At 56.2% G+C, this 27,060-nt stretch overlaps 1 protein-coding gene across 6 annotated transcripts in view; it reads left to right on the top strand.

The window, feature by feature from the left end:
- PTK2B (protein tyrosine kinase 2 beta) overlaps positions 1-27,060 on the top strand; it is a 37,290-nt gene that overhangs the window by 1,115 nt on the left and 9,115 nt on the right. For 5 of the 6 annotated variants that reach the window (XM_069850629.1, XM_069850627.1, XM_069850624.1 and 2 more), the window contains exons 2-16: positions 17,557-17,804; positions 19,753-19,931; positions 20,062-20,149; positions 20,981-21,060; positions 21,254-21,316; positions 21,889-21,943; positions 22,736-22,876; positions 23,611-23,685; positions 23,784-23,885; positions 24,326-24,443; positions 24,833-24,872; positions 24,957-25,003; positions 25,309-25,362; positions 25,712-25,809; positions 25,902-25,986. In XM_069850629.1, coding sequence (XP_069706730.1) covers positions 17,557-17,804; positions 19,753-19,931; positions 20,062-20,149; positions 20,981-21,060; positions 21,254-21,316; positions 21,889-21,943; positions 22,736-22,876; positions 23,611-23,685; positions 23,784-23,885; positions 24,326-24,443; positions 24,833-24,872; positions 24,957-25,003; positions 25,309-25,362; positions 25,712-25,809; positions 25,902-25,986 — 1,473 coding nt within the window. Of the gene's footprint in view, positions 1-10,851; positions 10,892-17,556; positions 17,805-19,752; positions 19,932-20,061; positions 20,150-20,980; positions 21,061-21,253; positions 21,317-21,888; positions 21,944-22,735; positions 22,877-23,610; positions 23,686-23,783; positions 23,886-24,325; positions 24,444-24,832; positions 24,873-24,956; positions 25,004-25,308; positions 25,363-25,711; positions 25,810-25,901; positions 25,987-27,060 lie in introns of those variants that run through there. The other variant, XM_069850625.1, reaches the window with a different exon arrangement.

The raw sequence follows: 27,060 nt of genomic DNA, 5'->3' as shown, positions 1-27,060 counted from the left end.
AGCATCAGTTACCTCTAGGCATCACACCTCGATGGGGGGTGTAATTTAGGGGCAGCAGGGAAGGAGGAGAGCTGAGCAGAAGAGGAAGGGATGGGAAGGAGACGGGATGAGACCTCTCCAAGGCAGGGGATGCCCACATAGTGAGGGACCCTGCTGCACCAGTGGTAGGGCTACATGATGGGATCCTGATGGGACCTGCTGAGCAATGGGTGGCAGATTCCTGGGAGGCTGCAGCTCCTGGAGACCCTGAAATCTCCTACCTGGGAATTCAGGAACTGCCTAGCCAGCTTCGCTCTACCGCTTCCCCATTCTGCTCTGCATGGAGTGACCCCTGCCACCTCCACTGCTCCATGGGATCACAGCTGCCCCATAGTGGAGTGGGGGGCACGGGGTGCAGTCCATTTCTTCTCTCTTTCTCCCACTTTTCCTTGACCCCTCAGTGTTCCCCAAACCATTTCAGCAGAGCCCCAGGGTCAAGGTCAGGTCTTCTGGGGGTCTGAGTGGTCAGCTTCTATGTCCAGCCATGGAGAGGGCCCTCAGAGGAGCTTTATGGTCGTACTCAATGATCTCAAAGTTCTTTTCCAACCCAGTGATTCTATGATAAAGCAAATATTAAAGGGGCCTTGGGGCACCCCAGAAGTAAGGAGGTGTTGCTGTAGCCTGGGGGTGTGGCGGTGTGGGACGGCCGTCCCGTGACTACGAGAACATCGTCCCCAGAGGCTCTTGCACCATCCTCCTTCCTGTCTCTGGTTCTTCCACGGTGCCTGGTCGGCCCTGCAGTGCCACATTTTTCGGGAGGGCACCCCTGCAGCTGGGGTTCACCGTGGGCAACCTGCCAGCTCCTCCCAGGTATGAGCGGGACCAGCCAGAACGCCAGCTGCCTCGGGCTCCCTGCCTAAATTCCCAGCTGATCCCAAGATCTGCCCCAACCTGCTCGGAGCACTGAGGTGGGGAAGGCTGGGTGGGCAATGAAGGGGTCCTGAGCCTCCCTTGCCTCCAGCCTCCTCTTCCTCCTTGGTGTTGGCAGCACCCACCAGCCCTAGCGAGCCCTTTTTCCGGAAGCGGGTGGTGGGGAGGAGTGGTTTCACCCCCAGTACCAACCCGCAGGACACGCACCCACCGGGCCAACCCTCCCCACCGGCAGCACCACCTCAGCCACTGGGGCAAGGAGCGGGGCCATCCGAGGGGATGCAGGCAGCTCCCACCAAGGTGAGAGCCTCTGCTTGCTCTTGGGGGGGACATTCGGGTGCCCAGAGGGATAGGGGAGAGCCGAAGGAGCGCAGGCTGTGGGAATCCAAGCGGGTGCAGAAGGGGGGTCCCATGCCCATGGTTGAGGTCCCCTCCCCAACGTGCCCACCCAGACACTTGCCTGAGGGTGGGTGGACAGGCAAGGGCTTCCTTAGCCCTTTCTGCATGGGGGGATGAGTGGTAGTGATGCCGGAGAGCTTGGGGACTCAAGAGCAGGGTGCAGCACTCCCCTGGTGCTCCCCACCCTGGCAATTGTGAGGTGCCCGGGCTCTGCTATCTCCTGCCAGCGTCAATGTTTGCCCAACAGCGGGGCGGTTCCAGCCGGCGAACATGCCCAACCTCTGAGGACATGGGGAAGGAAACATGGATGAAAAGTGTTGCGATGTGGGGCGGGGCTGATGCAACAGCCCCCTGCGCCTTGCGCTGGGGTTCAATGCTGCCAGAGGGGTGCCCATGGCAGGGGGACTGGAACTGGATGATCCTGAAGGTCCCTTCCAAACCATTCTCTGCGTGGTTCCAGCAGAGGATTCCCCCAGGACACCTTTTTCCTCCTAACCCAGCCCTGGGTGGGTGAATCTGCCCTGCAGACCCCAGCTGGAAAGTGCGGCCCCACCACTGGATCCTCCAGGATAGGGACATCCAAGGGATGCCACAGATCAGAAAGGACTTGGTGTGAAATTCCTTGGTGTGAATTTTGGGGTTGTCCCATTTGGGCTTGGTGATCCTTGTGGGGCTTGGAGGAGCCACGTGGGGCTGGGGCTGGTGCTGCACCAAGGAGGTGGCAAGGAGCCAGTGACATGGGCCAGGGAAGGCTGAATGCATCACTCATGGTGCCACTGGCACCGTGTTGGGGCAGGGAGGTGGGGAGAGGCCAGTGCTGCGGGCTGGGCCTCAGCATTATGTGTCCTGGTGGCTTCAGGGGCAAGATGATGTTGCAATGGTCTCACACTGCTGCCTTTACCTGAAACTGTCCCCAGCACAAGGATATTTCCAGAATGAGGTGACCATTAGGGCCCTGAGGTCTGCAGTGCATCCATTGCGTGCTTATCTTTGCTGGAGGGCAGGGTGACAGCAGGGCTTGCTGGTGTGCTGGAACATCCTAGAAATAGCCCTGTTCCCAGCCATCACTCCTGCAGATGGAATCGCCTCCTAGTGCTCCACTGGCACAACCACATGGAGAAGGCAGGGGGTGTTCTGCGAGTTTGCCTTTGTGGTGGTGTGTGTGAGAGATCCTCGTAGCAGGAGCTGAAACAGGGCATCTGGTGCTGAGCTGGGAATCAGGATGCAGATTGCAGAATCATGGAATGGTTTCAACTAGAAGGGACTTTAAAGCCTATCCACCCTCAACCATGGGCAGGGACACCTCCCATTGGATCAGGTTGCTCCAAGCCCCATCCAACCTGGCCTTGAACACCTCCAGGGATGGGGCAGCCACCACTTCTCTGGGCAACCTGGGCCAGGGCCTCCCCACTCTCACAGAAAAGCATTTCTTCCTAAGATCTCATCCCAACCTCCCCTCTCGCAGCTTCAAACCATATCCCCTCGTCCCATCCCTGCATTCCCTGATCAAAAGCCCCTCCCCAGCTTTCCTGGAGCCCCTTTCAGTACTAGAGGCTTCTCTAAGGTCTCCCTGCAGCCTTCTCTTCTCCAGGCTGAACAACCCCAGCTCTCTCAGCCTGTCCTCATAGCAGAGGTCCTCCAGCCCCTGGATCATCACCATGGCCTCCTCTGGACTCGCTCCAACAGATCCATGTGTTTCCTGTATCATCCTTTGGGTTCAGGCCCACAGCCTTGATTTACAGCTCTGCAAGGGCATCAGGTGTGAGGCAGAGTGAGAGACACACACACGTGTGCAAGGGTCACAAGTGCCACTGTCCCCAAGCTCTGCGTTTCCATGTCTTCACACTCAGCTGTTATTAATAATCAGCATAATAAAGGCGGTTCCAGGTGCTGGGGGCTTGGAAAGCAGCAGCTGAATCATTTTGCTTGTTCCCTGGCTGAGTCATGAGGGGCTACTCATGAGGGGTAGACAGAGCTGGGGACCTTGCATGGAAAGCCTTGCTCTTGTTTCAAATTGCAACGGTGGCAGAGCCCGTGTGATACAAACATCTCCACCGAGGCATCCTGGTATGTAGGAGGCATACAACATGGGATACTAGGCACATAAATCCCAGGGAGACCTTTCCCTGGGGATCCATGGGGGTCAAAATGGGTTTTCCCCTTGGAAAATAGGTGGCAATCCCTTTGGATTGCCTGGGTTTTCCCCTGGGATGGAGCAGGGAGGGACAGTGACGGTGGCTACAGTGGCAGTGAGGCCACCCAGCTCTGTTTAGGGAAGCATATTCAAAGAGGGAAGAGGAACATGATGCATCGGAGACGCAGCTCCCATCAGCCCCTGGGGAAACCTCGTAGGATTCAGCTGGGCATTTCATTTTGGGGCGGTTTGCTATGCTTTCGTGTTGAAAAATGGCTTAAAAAGTAGTTTCAGCAGAAGGCTGGTTCCCACAGGGAGAAACCTAGTAGCCACATCCCATGGGGGATGCTTCTTTGTGGCTGGAAGCACCAGAAAGGCTGGTTAACTGGTGCTCTGGGCTGCACCGGGATGGCCCCGTGGCACAGGAAGGCGCCACAGAGAGAAGGAAGTGCTGCAGCTTCAGGGAAGGCTCCACGCTTTGGGCACCCCTGAGACCTACAGGCTTGGGGAAGAGTGGCTGGAAAGCTGCCTGGCAGAGAAGGACCTGGAGATGCTGGTCAGTGGTGGCTGAACATGAGCCAGCAGTGGCCCAGGTGGCCAAGAAGGCCAACAGCATCCTGGCTTGGATCAGCCATGGGGTGGCCAGCAGGAGCAGGGAAGGGATCATCCCCCGGCACTCAGTGCTGGTGAGGCTGCACCTCGAATCCTGAGTTCAGTTTTGGGCCCCTCACTCCAAGAAAGACCTTGGGGGGCTGGAGCATGTCCGGAGGAGGGGAATGGAGCTAGGGAACGGTCTGGAGCCCAGGGGTTCTGGGAGCAGCTGTGAGAGGTGGAGCTGTTTAGTGTGGAGAAGAGGAGACTGAGGGGCAACCTCATTGCTCTCTGCAGCTCCTGGAAGGGAGATTGGAGCCAGGTGGGTGCTGGTCTCGTCTCCCGTGGCCTCAGGTTGTGGTGGGGGAGATTTTGGTGGATACTAGGAATAATTTATTTCCTGAAAGAGTGGTGAAGCCCTAGCAGAGGCTGCCCAGGTTGGTGGTGGAGTCCCCATCCCTGGAGGGTTTCAAAAACCATATGGCTGTGGCACTTGGGGACATGGTTTAGTCGGCACGATGGGGTTGGTCTGGATGAGCTTGGAGCCACTTGATGGCAGGAGCAGGGCTCCTCTTGGAAAGAAAACAGAGACATTTTTGTGGTGTGAGTTATTTCATCTGTACTTGAAAACAGTGGCCTGGAAGTGTCCACCTCACTCCTTAGACTGAATGCTGATGCCTTGCCCCATGGAGGAGCTTTCAGCATCTCAGCACAGTTGATCTGCACAGGACAGTACTACCAGCCCCCTGCCCTCATCCCCTGCCTGGAGGGGATCCCAGTCCCTGCCCCACTTGGCTCCCAGCTCTGCCCACCCAACCTGAGTCGAAGGCAATTCCTCGTGCAGGTTCCATCACATCAGGAGTGCTGCACCAGGCAAGAGCTTGCCGTGGGCAACCTGACCTCAGTCTCGTGTCCTAAGGTGGCTCCACAAGGATCACCTGGAGGGCTTTGCCTTGAGGCTTTGCACATGCTGCTGCAGAGCCAGGAATGCTGCATACATGGGAACGCTGCACGTGCAGGAATCCTGCTTACCTAGCCATGCTGCACACCTGGAAATACTGCGCACATAGCCACTCTGCACACCTAGGAATCATGGAATCATAGAATCACCAGGTTGGAAAAGACTCACCAGATCATAGAGTCCAACCATTCCCATCATGTCCCTCAGCACCTCATCCACCCGTCCCTTAAACACCTCCAGGGAAGGTGACTCAACCACCTCCCTGGGCAGCCTCTGCCAGTGCCCAATGACCCTCCCCGTGAAAATGAACGTGTGAATGAATGATGCACGTGTGGCTCCTCTGCACACCCAGGAACGCTGCACACCCAGAAGTGCTGTGTGTGCTGCCACGCTGCTCACCTGGGAATGCTGCTCACCCATCGCATGAAGCAGACCATCTCTTCCCTTCCCAAAGCTCTGCCTGCCCTGTAGCTGGAGGCTTTGCCTTCCCTGTTCCAGCCAAGGGGGCTGATGGGCCCCCCTCCCTGCTCTGACCCACAGCAGGGCACAAGCAGAGGAGGAGGAGGAGGAAGGGAGATTGCCTTTGCCTCTCTTTGCTGCTATAGCCAGAGGCAAAATACCGGGCTGTGCTGCCAGGATCTGGCCTGTCCCCATGGGGCCCTGCTAGGGATGCTTCTAGCAAAGGGGAATTTCCACCTGGCAGAAATCAGGGCATTTTGCTGCTTGGTTTTATCTCCAAAGGCTGAGGCTTTGAGGGATTTCGCAGGGGAAAATCCCCTCCCTGTCACCAAACCCTTCCTTTTGCAGAGATAGGATGGGATGCTCAGCCTGCTCTGGGACGCTCAGGTGCTCCACACCAAGGGCGTTGCTGTCCTGGCCCTGTGACTTGAAATGAAACCGCCTTTCCCCCTGCTGGCACCTGCACTCCTGGCCCCAAATATAAAGAAAACCTTCAGTTTTGTAGAAACATAGAATGGTTTATGTTGGAAGGGACCTTAAAGCCCATCCAGTATCCTGGGCTGCATCCAAAGTGTGACCAGCAGGGCCAGAGAGGGGATTCTGCCCCTCTGCTCCATTCTGGTGAGGCCTCACCTGGATCCCTGCATCCAGTTCTGGAGCCCCCATGGATCTGTTGGAACGAGCCCTGAGGAGGCCATGGAGATGATCCAAGGGCTGGAGCACCTGCTGTATGAGGACAGGCTGAGAGAGCTGGGCTTGTCCAGCCTGGAGAAGAGAAGGCTGTGAGGAGACCTTAGAGCAGCCTCCCAGGACTGAAAGGAGCTCCAGGAAAGCTGGGGAGGGGCTCTTGATCAGTGAATGCAGGGATAGGATGAGGGGGAATGGTTTTCAGCTGCAGGAGGGGAGATTGAGAGGAGATCTTAGGGAGAAATCTTTTCCTGTGATGGTGGGGAGTCCCTGGCCCAGGTTGCCCAGAGAAGTGGTGGCTCCTCCATCCCTGGAGGTGATCGTGGCCAGTTTGGATGGGGCTTGGAGCAACCTGATCCAGTGGGAGGTGCTGGGGGTTGGAACTGGTTGGGCTTTAAGGGCCTTTCCAACCCAAACCATTCTGATATGATCCTATGAGGATGAGGAGTATGGGGACATCCAGGATGCTATAGATAATAAAACGGGTGACATGGGACTTGCTAAGGAACCTCCCAGACCTATGCAGAGGGCTCATTGGTGGAGTTTGTCAGTTTGGAAAGAGAAATAAATTTCAAAGCAGGGATTGGAGGTGACTTCTGAGCTGGTGCTTGGCATGTCTTTCTTGGGGAAGTCCTCACTGCATGTTGCGACCAGACCTGAGGGGTTTTCCAGGCCGTAGAGAAGCAAGAGAGGCTTGAAATTTCAGGTTGGTGTGGGTGTGGGTGCTGGAGGAGTGGCAGCTTGGCACCCTGGGAAATTCCTGCCCAAAAGCCACCCAAAGTTTGGGTGGGAAGGGACCTTAAAGCCCATCCAGTTCCAACCTCCTGCCATGGGCAGGGACACCTCCCACTGCATCAGGTTGCTCCAGGCCCCATCCAACCTGGCCTTGAACACCTCCAGGGATGGGGCAGCCACCACTCCTCTGAGTAACCTGTTCCAAGCAGGAGCAGCATCTCCCATGATTCCCGTGGGTTGCCTGGCGACTGTGATGCTTAGCGACCAGGACCTGCTTGCCTGCATGCCAGGAATGATGCTGCAAGCCCTTACCCGCTCTGCCTCCTTTTCCTGCAGAAAGGTTACTGGGAAATACACCCACCTTGTTCCTGGGAAGCTGTTTCCCCTCCCTGAGGAGATGCTTTGAGTGATGCTCTGGGTTATTTTTAGCCTGAGGGCGCTGTATGAGCTTGGATGGTTTGGTGGGAAGGTTAAGCCCTGCCAGCCTGCTCCAACTCCTTCGCCTGGGAATGCTGTCTCAGCCCTGTCCTCCTGCCTCATCCCATACAAGAAGCATCTCCAACATCCCCTCTGCAACCATTCCAAGGGTTTCAGAGCACCCCCGGCTGGATTTGGGGAGCTTCTCCAGCCTATTGGCATGTTTGACCCTTTTCCTTACGGCACAGTTGCCTTGTTCTTGTCTGGAGCAGCATGAGACCAACTTTTGGTTGTGAAGGTACAAGAGAAATCACGGACCGAGTGATAATTATGTTATTAATTGTAAGAATGAGTGAGAGTCCCAGAATGATACAGGATTATCACACGTTTGTGGGGCCCTGGGACCTCAGGAAAGGCTGGAAACCAAAGCTCAGAACCTGCCAATGATCTTTTTTGTGTCTGGCAGCTGCAGGCAGAAGGCAGGGGAGGATAAAGTGACAGCTTTGCTGGCTCAGGTGCAAGTTTCTCTCCTGGCATAAAAGATGAGGGATTTAGGGCAGAATCTTCTTCCTGCAAAGCCTGGGGCTGCTCAGGTGATGACTTTTTCCCCTGTGGCTATGTGATTGCTCCTAGCTGGAGCCAGTGTAGAGAAGCTGATGGCTCTGGCATGGCCAAAGCAGTTCTGGCAGGAAGATTTCCATTGGAATGAAGACCAGAAGAAATCAAAACCTTGCATTGAAAGCCAGGCAGTCTGCCCTGGGAGGAGGATGCTGTGCCCCCCCTGCAGCCATAGGGCACATAAAATGCTTGGGGGTGGCTGCAGGGCTTCCATGCTCTGGGAAGATGTGGCTGGAAGCAGTTAGAGGGGGTCCAGGAGGGATATCTTGTCTTCAGAACCAGGCACCACATTGGCCACATCGCAAAAAGTGTCTCTGAGCCCCTATCCTTGGTGCATCCTTGTGGGGAGCCTTGTACCAGCATCGTGGCACCTCAGCGACCAGCGTGTTGGCAGAGCTGCTGTCCCCATCTCCTGGGGAGCCGTTCCTTCCCAGATGGTCCTGCTTCATCCCATCTTCGGCTTCCAGACAAACAGTGCTGCTCTGCACTGGGAACATGGAGATCTTTTCCTCCGTGCCTGAGTCACCCCCTCCAGCTGAGCTGCCACGCGTAGGTTGTGATGGCAGCTCTCTGGGTGTTGTTTCTTGCCAGTACCGGCGTTCTCTGTGGCTGTTCCGGTGCAGTTACAGTTGGGATGGGACATGGGATGCAGGGGAGGAGATGGGATGCAGAGGAGGAGATGGGATGCAGGGGGGGAGATGGGATGCAGGGAGGGAGTTGGGATGCAGCAGGAGAAGGAAAGCAGGGGGAGCTGGGATGCGAGGGAAGGTAAGATGCAGGGGAAGAAGGAATGCAGGAGGAGACGAGATGTGGATCCATGCCCATCCCTGCACATAGAAACAGTCATGCCGATGTTTTCCCAGATTAAAAAAAAAGAGGATGCATGCTTGAGATGGAGGGATACTCCCCCAACAGAGGTCAGATCAAGGGGTCCTGGGCTGCTGTTGTAGCAAGATGGATGTCAGCTAGATAGAAATGCAATGGAACCTGAGGAGTTCTGGGGGGATGATTGTCATCTGCTGGTGGTGTTTTCAGCTGCTGTGGGGAGCCGCTGTGTCACGGATGGGGACTGTTGATGGTGGGGGGTTGTCTGGGGGGACAGCATTTCTGCACCTGCTCCAGCCCCCTCCTAGGCGTCCCGTCCTCGCCAGCTGGAGCCTGTGTCATTTCCTTTGCTTTGTGAAATGCAGGCTTCCTCTGTGGGGACATCACGTGCAGAGCCCGCAGCCTCCAGCCTGCCTTGGTGCTGCCTTCTAGGGGGTGGGAATAGAGGCAGTGAGAACGTGCTGCTGCTCCCCAGCCAGTTTCCACCACTGGACCCAATGCCATGGGATGGTAGAATCATGGAATGGTTTGGGTTGGAAGGGACTTAAAAGCCCATCCAGTTCCAACCCCCTATGGAAAAGGCAGGACAGCCAGCATTACAATCCATAGCAGAAACTCCTATCAATGACCTCAAGTGGTGCCAGGGGAGATTTAGAGTGGATATTAGGAATAATTTCTCTACCGAAAGAGTGGTGAAGCCCTGTCAGAGGCTGCCCAGGCAGTGGTGGAGTCCCCATCCTTGAAGGGCTTCAAAAACTGTGTGGCTGTGGCACTTGGGAACATGGTTTAGTCTTCACAGTGGAGTTGGGCTGATGGTTGGACTGGATGAGCTTAGAGGACCTTTCCCAACTTAATGATTCTGTGATTATGTGATCTGTCTGGAGCTCAGCTCCCAGTGACTGAGGAGGTCCTGGCATCACCCTGAGGCCACACTCTGTGTTTGTGTGTTGCTGACCTTCCAAACCTATCTGGGATCTGCAATGGGAAGGCAAAACTTGCCCTACCTGCCTGCTGGGGACAGAGCTAAAGTGGTGGATGGGAGCTGGGGAAGGCATATTTGGGGCTTATAAGGGGAACAGAGATAAGGGGGGGAGCCCAGTGGGGTGGTTGCACCACTGCAGGTGATCTCTTGGAGAGCAGCTATCCCTACTCCCAGTTATAGGGTGGAGACTCACTGGTTTAGGTGTGGAAGTAGGACTGGAGAACAGGAAAAAGGGGGAGAGCCCCAGGAACCAGAGCAATATGAGTCATTTAAATACCTGCATAGATAGAGGAAGAGCCTGGGGCTGAGCAAGCAGCCCTGCCTGCGCTGTCCCTGCCATTGAGCAATGCTGCTCCCCAGGGTGACTCAGGCTGGGCTGGGGTCTCCTCATTGGGAAGGAACCACGAGGACAGGGTTGCTCCTGGGGCTGCATTTTCCTTCTGATGGAGTTCGAGCCGACTTGAGAGCTGATGAGGGAAGGGGCAGGATATTTCAGGGAGGGATGTGCTGGACCACTGCATGAGGGATGGTGGAACCCATGCGATGGTCTAGCAGACAGAGACCCTCCTGGCTGGCTGGGGTAAGTTGTGCATCACCCTTGTCCCTGTACTTTGCACGCTGGGTTGTCCCTGTCCCCATAGGCACATTGGGGTTGCAGCATCACTCAACAGTGATGACAAGCTCGAAAAGCTGATGTTATCCCTGTCCCCTGCTTCTTGCAAGGTCCTCAGGTCGCATTCCCCCTGGCACAGGCGTGTCGGAGTTGCAGCATCCCTCAGGAGGTCCTGGGCTCTGGTGCTCACAGAGGAGGGGGACGCAAGCTGCCTGCTTTGCCTGCATCCACCTTCGTGTGCTGGGACCCTCCAAACTGCTCCCCCAGGCTGGGGCTGGCTGGGTGAGCCGTGCCTCAGTTTCCCCATGTGCTGGGACCCTCCAAACTGCTCCCCCAGGCTGGGGCTGGCTGGGTGAGCCATGCCTCAGTTTCCCCATGTGCGTGACAGGCTCAAGCAGCCACTTGCGGCACGTGCGCCAGCGTGCCTGAGCGTGGGCCCTGCCTGCCTGGGTGCTGGGTGCTACGCAAATGCCTCTGCGCACACTTGTCAGCCGCAGCAGGAAGCGACGGCTCTGTCAGCGCGGGCTCAGCGTGGGGGACGGAGGGGACAGCCACCTCTCTGTAAGTGCCACTTGCCTTTCGCGACCCCTTCTCTGGGGGCCTGGTGGGCCAAGGGTCCCGAGACCCTCACCCAGAGGAGGCGGGGGAGCAGGAGGGGTGCTGAGCACTGGCAAACTCATCACAGTGCGTTGGGGAAGGGGCTCGGGGAGGGGATTGGCGTGTCCCTAGGGCAGGTTGTGGCCGTCACCGTCAGCCCAGGTGTGCGAGGGGGTTGGGGGTAAGACTGGAGGAAGCAGCACCTGGGGCACCAAACTTTGCTGAGAGAGTGAGAGCAACCGGAAAAACTTCCTGGTCTGGGGCTATTGCCAGGGTGCGGGATGGGAGGTGGCGCTGAGCTGCCGCAGGGACCTTTTGGGGTGTCTCCCAGAGGAGGAGGGCGATAGGGGGTGACAGGGGGGACAGCCAAGCTGCAGCGAGGGGGTGTTGGTGGTTGTGGCAGGGGTGCCAGCTCTCGTTTTCATTTTGTGGGGTCTCTCCCAGTGTGCCTGGCTGGGGCTGCGTCGGAGAGCCTGGCTCCATGCCCCATGCCGGAGGGGAGGTGAGCAGGCAGGGAGTGTGGGTACAGGGGGGTTGATCTGTGGCCAGGACCCCTTCTCCAGCCCTGAGACCGTATGACCAGGTGCGTAAGGGATTCCAACCAAGTGGCCCTTGGGATGTGTCCCCTGGGGCTGCCTTCACTGCTCTCCCAGGCTTTATTTTGGCACAGGCAAGGCAGGGATGTGCGAGGGCAGAGCGTGAGCTCAGGGAGTGCAGGGCTGTGAGATTTTGGGGTGCTTGGCTGGTTGGTGGCTGTGGCAGGGGGGCAAGCGCTCGGTTTCGTTTTGTGGGCTCCTTTATCCCAGTGTGGGTGGCTGGGGCTGTGCCAGTGAGCCAGGATCCCACGGGATCCATACCCATGCCAGAGGAATGGTGAGTGGGCAAGGCAGGGGGGCACAGGGAGCTTGGACTGTGGCCAGGACCCCTTCTCCAGCTCTGAAGTCATATGGCCAGGTCCATACGGGGCTCGTCCCCTCCAACCAAGTGGCCCTGGGGATGTCCCCCCTGGGGCTGCACTGCAGGCATTGTCTTCACTGCTCTTCCAAGCTTTATTTTGGTGCAGGCAGGGAAGGGATGTGCGAGGGCAGAGTGTGAGCAGGGTCTGCAAGACTTTGGGATGCTTGGCTGATGAGGATGGAGCCATCTCTGTGTTGTGTCTGTGTTGGGCTGGAGGGGACATAGAAATGCGGGATGTGCCTTTGTTCACGTTGGCTGCTTCCAGCTCTGTCTGTCTCTGACTGGGATGGCTGGAGGTGCTGCTCAGGAGCAGTGGGATGCTCTCTGCGGGATGCTCTCTGTGGGATGTTATGTACGGGATGGTCTCTGCGGGATGCTCTCTGTGGGATATCATCTGCAGGAGGCTCTCTGCGGGATGCTCTCTGCATCCTGCTCCCCCGCAGCATCACTCGTCGCTGCAGGGACACAGAGAGGAGATGCAGCTCCACTCCTGGCACCAGCCCTCGGGCTCAGCCCCATCCCTGCACTGTGAGCATGAGGGGAGGCATCGTGGGAATGGAACTGGAGGAAGAAAAGGGTAAATAGAGAGGAAGTGGGCAAAAAGCAGAAGAGTCAACCTTCCCAGTGTGTGTGCTCAGCAATTGCTTCTTACATCTGGCTGGGGCCATCATCCCCACTCCACCATACCCCACAGAGGGTCCCTCTGAAACCCAGAGGATGCAGGTTTTGCTTTTTAGCTGTTTAGTGGAGGAGATCGTTATATTTTATATTTCTAAGAGGATAAGCTCTTTGGGTACCAGGTTTGGGGTTTTTTTTTGCTGGTCACTAGCGATGTCCCTAGGGCTCAGTGTTGGGGCCAGTCCTTTCAATATCTTTACCCATGATCCAGATGAGGGGATCAAGAGCTCCCTCAGTCACTCTGCAGATGACACCAAGTTGGGTGGGAATGTTGATCTGCTGGAGGGCAGGAAGGCTCTGCAGAGGGATCTGGACAAGCTGGAGTCATGGGCTGAGACCAGTGGGTTAGGATTCAATAAGGCCAAGTGCTGAGTCCTGTATTGGGGTCACAACAACCCCATGCAGCGCTCCAGGCTTGGGGAAGAGTGGCTGGAAACCTGCCTGAAGGACCTGCTGGCCCTGGGGGGGCTGGTCAACAGCAGCTGAACATGGGTCAGCAGTGGCCCAGGTGGCCAAGAAGGCCAACAGCATCCTGGCTTGGATCAGCCATGGGGTGGCCAGCAGGAGCAGGGAAGGGATCGTCCCCGTGCACTCAGCACCAGTGAGGTCGCACCTTGGATCCTGGGTTCAGTTTTGTGCCTCTTGCTCCAGAAAAGATATTAAGGGGCTGCAGCACATCTGGAGAAGGGGAATGGAGCTGGGAAGGTGGCTGGAGAACAGGTGTTATGAGAGGCAGCTGAGGGCCCTGGGGCTGTTTAGTGTGGAGAAGAGGAGGCTGAGGGGAGACCTCATCACTCTCTGCAGCTCCCGGAAAGGAGGTTGGAGCCAGGTGGGTGTTTGTGTCTTCTCCCAAGTAGCAAGTGATGGGATGAGAAGAAATAGCCTCAAGTTGCACCAGGGGAGCTTTAAATTGATTATCAGGAAAAATTTCTTCATTGAAGGGTTCTCAGGCACTGGCGGAGGCTGCCTAGGAGGGTGGTGGAGTCTCCATCCTTGAAGGTATTTAAAATACGGGCAGATGAGGTGCTCAGGGATCTGGTTTAGCAGTGAACGGATAGTGTTGGACTCAATGATCTCAAAGCTCTTTTCCAACCAAACATTTCTTTAATTCTGTGATTCTTCTGAGGAGCAGTGAGAGCTACAGCAAAGCCTAAAGCAGAGCAGTTCTGCACATGCTTCAACAGGGAGGTCCTGATTTTGCTTGATCCTCTTGCTGGTTTTGCCTCATTTAGCAAGAACCACTTGTCCAGCACAGGGTGATGCTGGGCAGCTGCAGCGTAGATGTGCTCTGCGGGCTGGTGTGGCTCAGGCGTGTAGCATCCGTGATATCTATCACTTGTAGGGATGACCTCAGGGCTTCCCTGGCATGACTGGAGGCAGGACAGGACAAGAGATGGTTGTCCTGGCTGTCCCTGCTTTGCTCAGCCCTTGCAACCTGTATGAGAAGCGGACCAGGCTGCAAGACTCCTCACCTGCAGAGAGCTGACCTGCAGAGGATGTGGGTTGCTGCAAGATCCTCTCTGCACAGGCTGAGAGAGTGTTGCAAAGGCAAGAAAAAAAAAACAACCAAACCTGATGTGAAAATGCCTTGTGAGCTCACACGCACGTGTCCTTCTACATAGTTGGGCTGGGCTGCCCAGCTCAGCTCTCTTGCCTTCCTCAAGTCCAAGGTTATCATCCCAGCATCCCATCCCTGCTGTAGCAATGCTCCAACGCAGCCACGGGAATGTGGAGCCTCTTTCCCTTGGAGAAACCTGGAAAACAAAGTCTGGTCCCTCCACGCATTGCACAGCTTCCAGCAAACCCCTTTGTAGGGACCTGAAAGTGCCAGGCTCCGGCAGCGCGTATTTTTAGGCCAGTGACTCAGGCGAGCTGGTTTAAAAAGATGAAGCTTGCGGGAGGCAGCACACAGTGTCCCACTAGCATGCACGCTCGTGCGGAGCCGTAATTACAGTGAAGCTGCCTCTCAGCACTCTGCAAATGACGGTGTAAATCCCAGCGAGGAAGGAGAAATGGGGAAATGGGGAGAGAAAACCTCAGCAGCCTCGGGAAGATGCCAGTAGCTCCTCGCTCCATGATTTTCTTGCAATCTCCCCCATCAGTGCTTGGTGTTGCAGAGGGATGGGCTTCAACTGCAGTGTGAACTTGCAGTTCAGGCTTGTGACGTGGGGCTCTGAGCCCCGTAAGGGTGGCAGGAGCCCATCCTTGCTGCCTCCACGCCAGGTCAGTGCTGCCAAGGCTCAGCACGAGCTATCCCTGTGCACTCCAGTGCCAAGGCAGCCGGTCCCAAGGTTGAGGTGAGGAATGCTCTGATCCTGCTTGCTGCTGTATTATAAACTGCCTTGGCTGTTTCACCTCGTAGAGACCCTCGCCCTCATGCATAGGGATATTGGGACATCCCATAGCCGATTCCATCCCCTCCCAGCAGCATCAGAGAGTTGTGGTGAACAGAGCTCAATCCAGTTGGTGCAGGTCACAAGCAGTGTCCACAGGGCTCAGTGTTGAGGCCAAGTCTATTTAGTATCTTTATCCATTATTTGGATGAAGGGATCGAGTGCTCCCTCAGTCAGTTTGCAGATGACATCAAATTGGGTGGAAGAGTCAATCTGCTGGAGGGCAGGAAGGCTCCGCCGAGGGATCCGGACAGGCTGGATCCATGGGTCAAGGTCAATTGAGGAGATTCAACAATTCCAAGTGCACAGCTCCATGCAGTGCTCCAAGCTTGGGGAAGAGTGGCTGGAAAGCTGCTCCATGGAAAAGGACCTGGGGGTTCTGGTCAACAGCAGTTGGACATGAGCCAGCAGTCACCCAGGTGGCCAAGAAGGCCAACAGCATCCTGGCTTGGATCAGCCATGGGGTGACCAGCAGGAGCAGGGAAGGGATCATCCCCCTGCACTCGGCTCCGGTGAGGCTGCACCTCGAATCCTGGGTTCAGTTTTGGGCCCCTCACTCCAAGAAAGACCTTGGAGGTCTGGGGCATGTGTGGAGAAGAGGAATGGAGCTGGGGAAGGGGCTGGTGGACAGGAGTTATGGTGACAGCTGAGGGACCTGGGGCTATGTAGTGTGGAGAAGAGGAGGCTGAGGGGAGACCTCATCACTGTCTGCTGCTCCCGGAAAGGATGTTGGAGCCAGGTGAATGCTGGTCTCTTCTCGCAAGTAACAAGGGACAAGAGGAAATGGCCTCAAGTTGCACCAGGGAAGGTTTAGATTGGGTATCAGGAAAAATTTCTCTCCTGAGAGAGTGGTGAAGCCCTGTCAGAGGCTGCCCAGGGCAGTGGTGGAGTCCCCATCTCTGGAGGGGTTCAAAAAATGAAACATGTATATGTTTCGGGAGTTTCGGGACATGGTTTAGTTGGCACGGTGGAGTTGGGCTGCCATTTTGACTGTGTGACCTTAGAGGTCTTTTCCAGCCTTAGTGATTCCATGATCTTCCAGGTCTTCCAGGTCTGCTCCTCACCATGCCTGCCTCCTTAAGGTAGAGGCATGGAGGATCTCTGGGCACCTCATCTGCTCCTCATCCCCTCTGACCCTGCTAGGAGCCCCTCCAGAGCCACGCTAGGACCTTTCCTTGTTGTAGATGCAGGTGACTCACCTGAGAGCAACATTACAGTTTGCATACAGCTTCTCTGCTGTTTAATCAGTAACTCAAGGCCTGAGCTCAGCTGCGGCTCCAACTCAGAAGCAGCCGAATGGGTGAACTACCATGTCTTTTAACTGCATGCCCAACAACATGAGGTTTGGAGTAGCTCTTCAAAAACAGAATTTATCCTGTGCTGTGCTGAGTGGCTTTTTGCTCACTCAGACTCCACGCAAAGTTCCATGCTTTCCTATGAAGCTGTTGGCTGGGCTGAGATAAAAAATCTTTAGGGGTTTGATGAGGGTGGGGTGACCCTGGCCCATGTTTCCCAGAGCAGTGGTGGCTGCCCCATCCCTGGAGGTGTGCAAAGCCAGATTGGATGTGGCCTTGATCAGCCTGATCAAGTAGGAGGTGTCCCTACCCATGGCAGGAGGTTGGAACTGTATGGGCTTTGAGGTCCCTTCCAACCTAAACTGTTCTATATTTCTATGATTCTGTGGTGATGTGAGCTGAGTTTGACTGGCCTCAGCCCAGGTGCACATCCAGAGAGTTGGAGAAACTCACAGCAAAAGGGAAAACCCAAGCCACTTCCTTTCTGGCTCAAACGACGTTTTTTGAGGTGGCTTCTGGCTTTCGTCCCCTCTAAAAATAAAAGAGAGAATTGAGAGCAGCTCTGAAGAAAAGAACTTGGTGTGCTGGTGGGTAAGAAGCTCCCCATGAGCCGGCAATGGGCGCTCACAGCCCAGAAACCAACCGTGTCCTGGGCTGCATCCAAAGCAGTGGGACCAGCAGGGCCAGGGAGGGGATTCTGCCCCTCTGCTCTGCTCTGGTGAGATCCCACCTGGAGCTCTGTGTCTAACTCTGGAGTCCTCAGCACAGGAAGGACATGGAGCAGTTGGAGTGAGTCCAGAGGAGTCCATGGAGATAACCTGAGGGCTGAAGCACCTCCCATCTGAGGACAGGCTGAGAGAGTTGGGGTTGTTCAGCCTGGAGAAGAGAAGGCTGCGGGGAGATGTTGCTCTGGAGGTGACAAGGACACAGAGGTGTTGCTTTGGAGGCGATGGGGGCACAGAGGCTCTGCTCTGGAGTACACAAAGGCATGGAGGAGCTCAGCTCGAGGCCTGGGCTCACCTGATGGCCGTGCATGGTTAGGGATGTGTGGTGGGAGGGAGGGTACCCTTTGTTGCGCTCCCTCTTTCTTTATTGTCTCTTTCCATATCTGTCTCCATCCATCTCCGTCTCCATCCATCTCCCCATCCTTTCCACCATTCCCTTCCTCACCCACTCCAGGTGTTCCCACTGTCCCCATCCCAGCCCTGCCTCTCCCGTCCCCATCCCCCTGACCCTCTCCCCACCCTGCAGGGTGACCGCCCCTCCCCAGGGTCCCCTCCGTGCCATCGCGCTGTCTCTCCCATAGGGAAGGGATGCTCAGCTCCTAGCACTCCAGGCGTGGTGAAGATGTCAACCATCCCCGAGGCGCTGGGACGCCCGCGGAGCAGCTCCTCCCGCAGCCTGGCTGGGATGCTGGAGTCCACCCTGGGCACGGGGACGTTGGAGATGGACAAGGAGGAGATGCGCATCCTCAAGGTCTGCTTCTACAGCAACAGCTTCAACATGGGCAAGAACTTCAAGCTGGTGAAGTGCCCCGTGACAACAGAGATCAGGGTATGTTGGCAGCAGGGTGGGCAGGGTGGGAGGACAAGGCTGTTTTGCCCACCCTGCATCAGAGCTAACTCCCTTCCAGCCATCCTTTCCCAAGCCATGGTAGCCCCCGGAGCCCCATGGCTGAGAAGCACCAAAAGCTGGAGAGCAGGGAGAAAATTTGGCCATCTCTGGTGGCCTGGGGTGGACTTGGAGAGGGTAAGGGATTGTCAGACCCCTGCTGGTTTCTGCTGTGAGGATTGGACCAGGAAAGTCACGGCTGGTCCCCTTCATGGGCAGCAAAGAGGAGTTTCCAGGTCACAGTTCATCTGACCCTGAAGAATGCCCCATCCCTTGAGGTGCTTAAAAGCAAGTTGGATGGAGCTTTGAGCAACCTGATCCAGTGGGAGATGTCCTTGCCCATGGCAGGGGAAGGGGAATTGGAAAGGCTTTAAGGCCCCTTCCAACCCCTACCTTTCTGTGATTCTAAGATGTCCTCAGTCACAGCAGTGCAGGGCACAATGGGAGGAGGCCAGAGGACGAGTGGATCTGAGACATGATGGTGCCTTGCAGGACTGAAGCTCAGCCCACGCTGTTGGGAGGAGCCTGGGGACCAGCAGGAGCTGGGTGCCGACCTTCCCTCCATCCCTACTGACCTGCACAGACACAAGTCTTGGTGATGAGGGGACAGTGACCTTCACAATGTCAAGCCTTCAGCATTTCCCCATGGCCACATCACAGGGTCACTGCCTGCTTGGTTGACTCTGTCAACTTGGAAACCCTGGGGGTGCATCCAGGTCCAGAGCCAGCAGCACCTTTTGTTCTCCTGCCCGTACTGCAAGCCAGGACCCAGGTGTTTCCCTCCTACCACACCAGGACTTCTGCTCTTGACTTTGCCCTTTGCTGGTGGGGACATGGGACTAGGAGGACAGTGATGGTGGTGATTCACAGAATCACAGCATCACAGCGTGGTTGGGGTTAGAAGGGCTCTCTGGAGCTCATCCACTCCAACCCCCCTGCTAAAGCACGGTCACCTCCAGCAGGTGGCACAGGATTGTATCCAGGCAGGGTTGGATCTCCTTGAAGGAGACTCCACACCCTCCTTAGGCAGCAGGTTCCAGTGCTCCATCACCCACACAGGAGAGAAGATTTTCCTCATGCCCAGATGGAACTTCCTGGCTTCCAAGTTGTGCCTAGTGCCCCTTTTTAGGAGCAATTCCTTCACAGAAAGGCTTGTCAAGCACTGGCAGAGGCTGCCCAGGACAGTGGTGGAGTCACCATCCCTGGAAGGGTTTAATAGCCTTGTGGTGCTCAGGGACAGGGTTTAGCAGTGGGGTTGGCAGTGGGAGGTTTACAGTTGGACTTGACGTTCTTAAAAGTCTTCTCCAACATAAACGATTCTCTTCTATTCTATTCTAAATGACAATGGTCTGGCTGTCCCCAGTGCAGGAGCAGGAGTGCAGCCAGTAGGTCCCACTAGGAGAACAAGCTGGAGTTAGTCACTCCTCCAGGACAGCTTGGCAGCCTGTTGTGTTAATAACCATCAACTTTCAGGGGGCTTTTTGGTGACCAGAGTGAGAGCAGAGGCCTGGTAGAGTCCTGGGTACACCCTGCCTGCAGTTCTGAGGCAGGAGGAGCAAGCAGCTTCTTGCAACCGATGCCGTGTATCAGGTTTAGCTCAGCTGAGGCACAAGGAAGGGTGGAAATGATCCATCTGGGTTTTAATTCTTAACCAAGACACCTCTGGGAGGTTAGATGTGACATGTTCAGGCTGTGGCTTGTGGCAGAGCACGTTGGAGGCATCTCTGGAGGCTTCACATGGAGACCACTGGGGCTGGTTTCTGTGTTTTCGCTATGTGGACATTTCTGTTGTGGTTGTGCTGCATTTCCTCCTCATTTTCCTGCTATCTAAAGCTCATCTGGAGCACGGCTGGAGACGCTTGGATCTCAACCCTACTCCTTTCCACCCTAGGAGGTGATCAAGTCCATCCTGGTGAGTGGCCGCATCGGGCCTGACATCAAGTTGGCTGAGTGCTACGGGCTCCGCCTGAAGCACGTGAAATCGGATGAGATCCACTGGCTGCACCCAGCCCTAACGGTGGGTGAAGTACAGGAGAAGTACGAGTGCCTGCACCTGGAGGCAGAGTGGAGGTAGGACCCGATAGTAGCGTTGTCCCTCTCTGTGTTCCCAAGCCCACCCAGGGCAGGGACGTGGGGACCTCCCTGTTATAGGGAAAGCTCCTCCAGCGTGGTCCTCATTGAGGGGCTCTTCTGTTGCCAGGTATGATCTCCAAATACGCTATCTGCCTGAGGATTTCATGGAGCGCTTCAAAGAGGACAGGACAACCTTGCTCTACTTCTACCAGCAGGTCAGAGGTGGCCCTGGGAGTCTCCCAGCCCCAGCCAGGTTGGCTCTCTAGCCACCCTGACCCACCCTCCAGCTCCAGGAGGGTGCTTCCTCCTCCCCAACCCAGAAAACATCATTCCCAAGAGCCCCAAGACCTTGTAGCCTGTTTACTTTCACCCTGGGCTGCTGACAGACAGCTCCTGTGGTCCCATCCTCCTGGCTGGATCTGTGCATCTCCATCAGGGACAGCCAGTCCCAACCCCTTCACCTCACTCCTGCCCCTTTTACAGCATGAGATGTGGGAGGGTGTGGACCTTGCAAGCATCCCCTACCAGCATCCCCTGCCAATGAGGAGCCCCTACAAGTGTCTCTGCCAGCATCGTATGCCAGCATCTCCTGCAAACATCTCCTGCGAGCATCCATAGGAGCATCCCCTGCCGGCATCCCCTATGAGCATCCCCTAGAAGCGCCCCTGTCAGTATCCTCTGCAAACTTCTCCTGCAAACCTCTCCTGCAAGCGTCTCCTGCAATCATCCCATACAAACATCCCCTGGCACCACCCTCTGCAAGCACCTCCTGCAAACGTCCCCTATGAGCATACCCTGCAAGCACCTCTCAACAAGTCCTGTGAGCATCCCCTGTGAGCACAGAATCATAGAGTCATGGAATCATAGAATAGTTAGGGTTGGAATGGACCTTAAAAATCATCTAGTTCCAATGCCAGCATCACCTGCCAGCATCTCCTGCAAGTATCCCATATGAGTATCCCCTATGAGCACCCCTGTGACCATCCCCTGCGAGCAACCACTGCCAGCATCTCCTTCAACTCCTGACCCCCATGTCTTCTCGGCAGCTCCGGAGCGAGTACATGCAGAATTACGCCAGCAAGGTGAGCGAAGGCATGGCCCTGCAGCTGGGCTGCCTGGAGCTCAGGTACGTGCCCCCACCTGTCCCATCCCATCTGCTGCAGTGGGAGGGCTGGGGAGGCTGAGGCAGTGGGATGTGGGGCTGTGGAGGGCTCTGCAGGAGAGGAGAGCATTTCCAGCTCACTCCTTGCCGTGGTGGGGGGATGTGGCAGGGGAATGTGAGTGCAGGGCGGGTGTCTAATGTCTCTCCCTCCTCACAGGAGGTTTTATAAGGATATGCCTCAAAATGCGCTGGATAAGAAGTCCAACTTTGAGTTCCTGGAGTGAGTAGGCACAGCCCACCCTGCCGGGCAGAGACCCCCTTACTCCTAAACCCTTCACCCTGTCCAGCCTGTCCAGAGGTGCTGGGGCACTGCAGGTGGCCTTCCTCATCCTCCTGCTGCTCCTCCTCCTCCTTCAGATTCTCATCCTCCCACAGCCCCTCATCCTCCTTCAGCTCCTCATCCTTCCACAGCCCCTCATCCTCCTTCAGTTCCCCATCCTTCCACAGCCCCTCATCCTCCTTCAGTTCCCCATCCTTCCACAGCCCCTCATCCTCCTGCAGCCCCTCATCCTCCTTCAGCTCCTCATCCTCCTGCAGCTCTTCATGCTCCCACAGCTATCAGCCCTTCCGATAAGAAATGTGCAGAGAGGGTGTGGGGAGATGAGAACCTTTCATCCTGCGCTGTGTGTGTGGCTTCTCCCCAAGGAGAACCTCCTTTGCTTCTCAGCACCCACTTTGCTTGATGCATCCCCCCTGTCCTGGTCTGCACATCCTCAGGGTGGCCCCCACGCAGCCCTGGGAGCTGGGGTCCCTGCGGGGTTGTTAATGTGCATGGAATCCTCTGTTCTCCAGGAAGGAGGTGGGTCTGGACCTCTTCTTCCCCAGTCAGATGCAGGAGAACCTGAAGGTGAGGGATATGTGGGTGCCTGCATGCGGGGCTGGGTGCACGGCTGCATGCTGAGGGGAGATCTCATTGCTCTCTCCAACTACCTGAAAAGAGGTTGTGGAGAGGAGGGAGCTGGCCTCTTCTCCCAAGGACAAGAGGGAATAGCCTCAAGCTCCACCAGGGGGGATTTAGGCTGGACATTAGGAAAAAATTTTTCATGGAAAGGGTCATTGAGGACTGGCAGAGGCTGCCCAGGGAGGGGGTTGAGTCACCTTCCCTGGAGATGTTTAAGGGATGGGTGGATGAGGTGCTGAGGGACATGGTTTAGTGATTGATAGGAATGGTTGGACTCGATGATCCTGGAGCTCTTGTCCAACCTGGTGATTCTATGATTCTGTACACATGGACACATGCATGTGGACACACACACGGACACACAGACACATACATGGATGCGGACACATGGAGGCACTCACACACATGCACATGGACACAGAGTCATGGAACAGTTTGGATTGGAAGGGACCTTAAAGATCATCTAGTTCCAACATCCACATGCATGTCTGTGTTCATGCGTGTATCTCTGTGTGCATGTATCCATGTGCGTGCATGTGTCTGTGTGTGCACGCGTGCACGTGTGTGTGTCCGTGTGCCTGTGTGTGCACGTATCCCTGTGTGTGGATGCGTCTAGATGCGTGTGCATGTCTGCGTGCATGTGTGTGTCCGTGTGCAGCTCACCCCCTCTGCACACCACATGTGCCTGGCATGTGCCTGGCGTGTGCCCACCGCGCCCAGCAACCGCTGTGCCCGCAGCCCAAGCAGTTCCGGAAGATGATCCAGCAAACGTTCCAGCAGTACGCGCTGCTGCGGGAGGAGGAGTGCATCCTCAAATTCCTCCACACCCTCTCCTCCTTCGCCAACATCGACCAGGAGAGCTACCGCTGCGAGCTCATCGTGAGTGCACCAAGTAGAGTTGGGTGGGATGGGAAGGGAAGGGATGGAATGGGATGATGTCGAATTGGATGGGGTAGGATGAGGTGGGATGGGAAAGGTTGGGATGGGTTGGAATGGGATGAGATGGGATGAAATAGGATGATATGGGAATGGAGCTGGGGAAGGAGCTGGAGCCCAGGGGTCCTGGAGCGGCTGAGGGCTCTGAGGCTGTTTAGCCTGGAGAAGAGGTGGCTGGGGAAAGACCTCATCGCTCTCTGCAGCTCCTGGAAAGGAGGTTGGAGACAGGTGGGTGCTGGTCTCTTCTCCCAAGAGACAAATGATAGAATGAGAGGAAATGGCCTCAAGATGTGCTGGGACAGGTTCAGGCTGGATATCGGAGACAATTTCTTCATCAAGAGGGTTCTCGAGCACTGGCAGAGGCTGCCCAGGGAGGTGATAGAATCCCCATCCCTGGAGGGGTTTAAAAGCCAGGTAGATGAAATGCTCAAGGATCTGGGTTAATAGTGGACTAGTATAGTTGGACTTGATGATCTCAAAGGTCTTTTCCAACCCAACGATTTTATGATCCTGTGATCCACCATCCCATCTCCAAATCACCCTCTCTCCAAGTGCCTCTGGGACTGTGATTCTTCCCAAGGTGTCTCACACATTGCAGCAAGCTGAGAGGGGAATACCTGACTTTGGAGGTACCTCCCACCCCCAAATTTGCATCCTCACTTCTGTTGCCCCTCCAGCAAGGGTGGAACATCACGGTGGACCTGGTTATCGGACCCAAGGGCATCCGGCAGATGACGAGCAAAGAAGCCAAGGTACAGAGAGGGATGCTGGGTTATGAATGGGGAGTGGGGAGATACTGCTCCAAAATCGGTGGTTAAAGTCGGTGTTGGGGTTCTGTCTCTCCCTCTAGCCCACATGTTTGGCTGAATTCAAGCACATCAAGTCCATCAAATGCTCCAGCGTGGAAGAGGGCCGGGCTGTGCTGCAGCTGGGGCTCAGTGGCACTCCCCAGGTGAGGAGGCTTTGAGGTGCCCTGAGTGCTGAGGGGGTGTGGGTGGGATGGGGGATCCCCCCACATCGTTCCATATGGTAGCGTCACATCCCTGTGGGTTAGGCAGGACTCGGGGGATGGCTCCTTTTCCACCAAGAAATCTCCTGCCTCCAGCCTTGGATGAGCAGACACCGTCCCCCGAAAGCAGGGCACATCCAAGATGCCCCAGTGGTGTCCCCCACCCCCACCAAGGGTCTATCCCTGCCTGGGGCTGGTTTTGTACTGTGCACATTGGCACATTTTACTGGGGTGGTGGGAAGAACGATGCTGGAGGAACTGGGATCTGCTGTAGAGCAGAGAGGTCGTTACCGATCTACCCCGATGCGGGGAGTCCCCACCCCAGCATCCCCTTGCCCCGGCTCTGGGCTCATCCATCCCCTCATCCCTGCCGTCTTCCACAGTCCCTGGCCATCAAGACAGCTTCTCTGGCCGAGGCGGAGAACATGGCAGACCTCATTGATGGCTACTGCCGGCTGCAAGGGGACTTGGAAACCTCCCTCATCGTCTTCCCCAGGAGAGGTGAGCGCCCTGTGGGGCACCAACCCCAGCAGGGTCCCCACCTTTGCTCCCCCAAGCCCTTCATTCTTGTAATGGCCACAGCATCACCCATGTCTCTGGGGTGACCCCAGCTGAGACCCACTAAACTCACTGCACGTGTGGTCAAGTCATTTGGGGAGTCCCAGTGCCTGTCAGGCTCTGATGGGTTGGATGCTCCATCCCAGGAGGTGTTCAAGGCCAGGTTGATGGGGCTTTGAGTGACCTGTTGCAATAGGAAGTGTCCCTGCCCATGGCGGGAGGTGTCCCTGCCCATGGCAGGAGGATGGAACTGGATGGGCTATAAGGTCCCTTCCAACCCAAACCATTTCATGATGACTCTATGAAGTGACAGTCCGCTGTCCTCTCTGCAGAGCAGGAGAAGAGGATCAGCCTGCCACAGATCCCAGCCCCGTGAGTAGTGCCTGGCCCTGGAGAAGGGACCCCGTCTTCCCCCTCTGTCCCACTCCCTGATCCCCACCTCCTCCCACCCCACAGGCACCTGGAGGAGAGGCAATCCACACTGTCAGACAGCATGAGCATGGGTGAGTCTTAGGGCTCTTCTCCCTTCCTACCATCCCAGGAGATGTGGGTAGGGCTGTGGGACATGGGCGCATGGGGATTTAGGGGTTTGGTGGAGCTGGACACCTTCATCCCTTTGCCTGGGGCTTGAGATGCAACTGATCATCCTGAGATAGGACCAGCCTGGCATCTCGCAGGCTCCTGCCGGCCACGGTGCCTTCAGGGGCTTCTCCAGGCTGAGCAGCCAGACCCCACAGTGATGCTGCAAGAACCCTCTCTGCCTGGTGATCTGCCCAAATCCCTACCTGCAACCTCCTTCTTGTCCTAGACTCTGATATTTATGCTGAAATCCCTGATGAGTCTTCAAGACCCAGGTCTGGAGGTAGGTGCCACCTTCCTAGGTGCCCTCATCCATCTCCCAGCCAAGGGCTCCCACCTCTTCCTCCTGCCCACCCCAATTTCCCATCACATCTCCCTAAAGCAGGGAAAAAGGGTTTGGCTCCACTGCCCACTGTACCTCCCAGAGGGCGTGAAGGAGCTGGGGTCGCCCCATGCGCCATGAGGCAGGACCCGTGGGTCCTTGCTGAGGGGGTGATGAAGAGAGTTGGTGCCCAGGCATCATCAACATCTCCTGCTTTACATGAGGGCTCAGCCCATGGAAAGGGCAGGGGTACAGGCCACTTCCCACCCAGTAGTGCTGCCACCTCTGCTCTGCTTCTCTTTCTGTGAAGTCCAGCACTACGGAATCTCCCGGGAAGATGTCTTGTTGGGCAGAATCCTCGGGGAAGGCTTCTTCGGAGAGGTCTACGAGGGGATCTACACCACCCCTGTGAGCATCCTGCCCTCTCCCTGCCCTGCCTGCTTCCTCCGCAGCGGGGAGGAGTGAGATAGCACAGCCCTCATCCTTCCTTCTTCATGTAGAAAGGGGAGCGGATCAGCGTGGCTGTGAAGACCTGCAAGAAGGACTGCAGCCCAGAGAACAAGGACAAGTTCCTGAGTGAAGCAGGTATGCTGAGGGTTCCGGCTGCCATATGGGGGTGGGGGGATGGAGCCCACTCACACCCACCACAGGGCTCACATAGAGGGGCAGAGGACAGAGGTGGGGCAGCCTGATGCTGTTTGCTGCAGTGATGGGGGGTTAGAGAAAGGATATCACGACCCTGCCCTGGCATCTTCTGGTTGCCTCTTGGGTCCCTGCTTGGGGACAAGTTCATAGAATAGAATCATACAATTATGGAATCATTGAGGTTGGGAAAGATCTTTAAGATGATCCAGTCCAACTGACAGGCCCAACCCCACCATGTCAACTAAACCATGTCCCAAAGTGCCATGGCCACAGAGTTTTTAACCCCACCAGGGATGGGGACAACACCACTGCACTAGGCAGCCTCTGCCAGGGCTTCACCACTCTCTCAGGAAAGAAATTGTTCCCAGGACCCATCTAAACCTCCCCTGGCACAGCTTGAGGCCATTTCCTCTCATCCTATTGCCTGTCACCTGGGAGAAGAGACCAGCATCCACCTGGCTCCAACCTCCTTTCCTGGAGCTGCAGAGAGCGATGAGGTCTTTCCTCAGCCTCCACTTCTCCACACTAACCAGCCCCAGGGCCCTCAGCCACCTCTCATAACACCTGTTTTCTAGCCCCTTCCCCAGCTCCATTCTCCTTCTCCAGATGCGCTCCAGCTCCTCATTGTCTTTCCGGGAGTGAGAGGCCCAGAACTGAACCCAGTGTGCTTGTGACTGTCACCAACTGGATTTAGCTCCATTCACCAGAACTCTCTGGGCTCACCCATTCAGCCAATATGCAGGACAAAGCAGGAGGAGGGAGATGGCCCATGGCCTCACCCCTGTGACCCAGCTATTCTCCAAAACACTGAGTTTTTTTCTCCCCACAAAGTAGGAGAGAAAAGCTGCTGAATCCTTGTGTGAGAGCAGAGGGGCATCTCCTGGATGTGAATCCTTGGGGAGCTGGAAATGAGGAGCCCCAACCCCTTTGGGGATGTACTAGGCTGGGTTTGGCAATTCCCCCTGAATCACAGAAGCACAGAATCACCAGGTTGGAAAAGACCCATTGGATCAT

The sequence above is a fragment of the Phaenicophaeus curvirostris genome, chromosome 2, assembly GCF_032191515.1.
Source record: "Phaenicophaeus curvirostris isolate KB17595 chromosome 2, BPBGC_Pcur_1.0, whole genome shotgun sequence".
NCBI classification, from domain to species: Eukaryota; Metazoa; Chordata; class Aves; order Cuculiformes; family Cuculidae; genus Phaenicophaeus; species Phaenicophaeus curvirostris.
This window is presented reverse-complemented; position numbering and strand designations above follow the sequence as displayed.